Genomic DNA, 3,748 nt, shown 5'->3' with positions numbered 1-3,748 from the left:
ATCATCTAAATAATTTTACTGATTATCCCACAATTTTATGATTATGATTTTATCTGTGAATTTTAATGATTAAAATTTTTAACAGGAAATCTAAGCTTAGATTTGAACTTGATTCCAAGCAGTCCATTCTATTGAGTAAAGCAGGTCATGTTTTCTCCATTATTTAGGCCCCATGACTCAGCTACACATATTATATTAATTAAACAAAAAAGCTTTAATCACTATGTTCGGCTACTTGTTAGTTATTAGAGTATTGATTTAGGTTATAAATCTGTTCTAACTGTATCATTTGGATGACTCACCTTGAAGTTCTAATGTTGAAATTGATTCATAGTGATGATGCAGACACATTTCACTGAATATGCATTTTGTCATAAAGGCATTTAAGGTTTTTAATACAAATTAATGAATAAAAAGTAAATTAACACCCTTATAACGTTACTTGTTTTCTTAGTGTGTGTAGTCAAGTTTTTTCTGTAGAATGCATGAGAAGCATTGATGAACTCTTTTCTGTGCATAGAAAAATAAAAATAATAAACTTCTGGAGTAAAGTTTGTTTAAGAAGTTAATGATGTCAGAATATGCCAAGAGTCCAGTTTGGATATGTAATCTATATAATAGGTTGGATTGATTTAACACATTTCTTGGTCAGCATAATGATGTGTGTTATTACATAGTGTCAGTAACTTTGTGATGAAATTGTGGCATAAAAGCCTTTATTATTGCCACATTACATTACAAGTGGAATTCTTTTCTTTGCGTGTCCCAACTGAGGAGGGTTAGGGTTAGGGTTTGCACAGAGGCAGCTATGATACAGTACCCCAGGAGCAGTCAGGGTTAAGGGCCTTGCTCATATGCGCAACAGTAGCAGTTTGGCAGTGCTGGGGCTTCAACCTCGACCTTACGATCCCAAGCACTTGAGCCACCACTGCCCCCACAATGGGTTATTAGTTAGTTAGGAGTAATGAGGCAGGTGAATTTTGACTGGTAACGTATGTACAGGTACATATAAAAATGAAATAGTGTTGACTATAAAGCATTTAACCCCATGCTTGTGATTTGTGATTTAATGTTTGGCTAATAAGGACAGAATTGTTTAAGCCTTTACTGTACTTAAATCAATTCAATACATGCTGTCACTTTTATTAGGTTTTTATTAGACTTTTAGTTTTAGGGTAATTTGACACTCAAATATATGTACTCCTTAGTAAAGATCAGTTTGACCACATAATGCCAGCTATAACATCAAGTCATTGATGTATGAATTCACTAAACAAAAGAAAAAAAATCAGTTTTTAGGCCTTAAAAAATTTAATACATATATAAAAGAATACATGGTCAATTATACCTAAACGTAAATATACTGTTGAATTGTGAAGAGAACTCTGTATAATGCAAACGAAACAGCATAGATTTCACAGAACCCTTTAAAATTAGAGTGTTAGATTCATGTTATTGATGTGAAAAACATATTTATATATAATAATCTTAAACGCCTTCTGAAAACGGGGATAGAAAAAGCCATAGATCAAAGGATTACAAGTAGAATTAAGGTAGCCAAACCACACCAGGGCATCAAAAACATCTATAGGGGTTGAAAAGTCCAGGAATGGATCAGCTATTGTAGCAGTGAAGAATGGCAACCAGCAAAGCAGAAAAATTCCCATAACAATGCCTAAAGTTTTAGCTGCTTTTCTCTCTCTCTGTTCTGAAGAATGGTTCTTTGTGTCAGATTTTCCTATGGTAGACATTTCAGCCATTACTTTAGCTTGTTTTCGTGCAACATGAAAAATTTTAAGGTACAGACAGCTCATAATAGTTCCTGGAATAAAAAATGCCACAAGAGAAGCAATGACTCCCCACTGTTTGTTAAAAATCAAAGCACAGTTTCCAAAACAGGAACTCAGCATTAAAAGGTCCTCCAAACCTTGGAGATTTATATTAGACAATACCACACCGAAGCTAAACGAGAAGGAGAAGAGCCAAATAACAGCAATTCCCACAATCACTGTGTCATTTGTCACCTTCATCTTATAACCCAGAGGATCGGTAATGGCCACGTACCGGTCAATAGAAACTAAAGACAGGTGCAGAATGGAGACAATACTTAGTGTCATGTCTAAACTGGAATGGATTTTGCAAAAAATCTCCCCCAAGAACCAGCAGCCTTCCACCCATCGCACCATACTGAAAGGCATGATCATAGAGCCGAGCAGACAGTCCACAACAGCCAGTGAGAGGATGATGAAGTTAGTTGGAGAATGCAGCTGTTTGAAATGGGAAATAGTGATGATGACCAGAAGGTTCCCCAAAACAGTCATAAGTACTGTAGGAAGCATTAAGATGTACATGGCAACTCTAATGACAAAGAAACGAGGTTTTCTGGTGCAGGAGTCTGGCTCAAGTGGAAAGCAGAGAAGTGCCATATCCACATCAGCGTGGGTTGCATTTGTAACGAGGTTCTCTATCCACTCCATTTGGTTGCTTTATTTTAAATGTGCAGTAGATTATTAATTATATCATGGCATAAAAATATCACAAACCAATAAAAATTTAAATATCTAATCTATTATCTAAATATTTATGACTGTAAGTCATTACATTGTTATCTAACCCAGAAGCTAGCTGTACAGTATATGACCAACTTGACTTAAATACATGCTGGTTTTAAAAGGTCATCATCAGCTTACCAATGGGGAAGCTTTAATGTGACATCATATCCCTGTCATGTGAACACTAACTTTACCTTTATTTCTGGGATTCTTTTATGGAGTTTCTTACGTTTCCACATCCATACTTAATACCACTACTTTCTTTTAGCATAAAATGTATTGGAGAGTTTTATAGTTATTTGCCTGTCTGACAGGTTGACTGTGTATAATTCATTCATTCATTCATCTTCTACCGCTCATTCGAACTTCTCGGGCATCATCGGGCATCGAGGCAGGATACACCCTGGACGGAGTGCCAACCTATCACAGGGCACACACACTCTCATTCACTCACACACTCACACACTACGGACAATTTCCCAGAGATGCTAATCAACCTACCATGCAGGTCTTTGGACCGGGGGAGGAAACCGGAGTACCCGGAGGAAACCCCCGAGGCACGGGTAGAACATGCAAACTCCACACACACAACCCTGGAGGTGTGAGGCAAATGTGCTAACCACTAAGCCACCGTGCCCCCGACTGTATAATATAAATCTATATAATTGGGGGTCCATATATGCCACATTTTTATGTATGTCATTTGGCAGACTTCCTATCAAGAGCAATATACATTTATTGCACATTATACATACTAAAAACAAACCCTTGCTCTCCCATTCATTCTACTTTCAAATTTTTTCTCCCTGAACAATAAACTGGACTACACTCGACTCGAAAGCACTACACCACAAGATATTAGAAACTTCTGTGTCTTTGTTTTCACAGAAACGAGGCTCAGCGACAGAGTTCCCGACGCTGCCATTTAGCTAGATGGGCTCATCTCATTTATGCCGACAGAAATCCAGCTCTGTGCAGTAAGGCTCATGGTGGTGGTTTGTGTGTTTACATCAACACAGAATGGTGTAAGAACTCTGTGCTTGTTTCTAGTTACTTCTCATCACTAGTTGAGTTTATGACTGTTAGATACAGGCCATTTTATTTACCACGGGAATTCACCACGGTTTTCATTGTCAGAGTTTGCATTCCCCCCAGCGCTAATGCTAAAGAGGCTCTATATGAACTCTATGGGCTAT

General features: G+C 37.5%; 1 protein-coding gene across 1 annotated transcript; it reads right to left on the bottom strand.

Moving 5' to 3' along the window:
* Positions 1 to 1,433: 1,433 nt before the first annotated feature.
* LOC113651764 (trace amine-associated receptor 4-like) lies at positions 1,434 to 2,477 on the bottom strand. The gene has a single exon (XM_027160611.2). The coding sequence runs from the start codon at positions 2,475 to 2,477 to the stop codon at positions 1,434 to 1,436; it is 1,044 nt and encodes a 347-aa protein (XP_027016412.2).
* Between the last annotated feature and the right edge of the window lie 1,271 nt (positions 2,478 to 3,748).

The sequence above is a fragment of the Tachysurus fulvidraco genome, chromosome 9 (assembly GCF_022655615.1).
Source record: "Tachysurus fulvidraco isolate hzauxx_2018 chromosome 9, HZAU_PFXX_2.0, whole genome shotgun sequence".
In the NCBI taxonomy this organism is placed as follows: Eukaryota; Metazoa; Chordata; class Actinopteri; order Siluriformes; family Bagridae; genus Tachysurus; species Tachysurus fulvidraco.
Note: the sequence above shows the minus strand (reverse complement) of the source record. Positions and strands in the feature narration are given on the sequence as shown.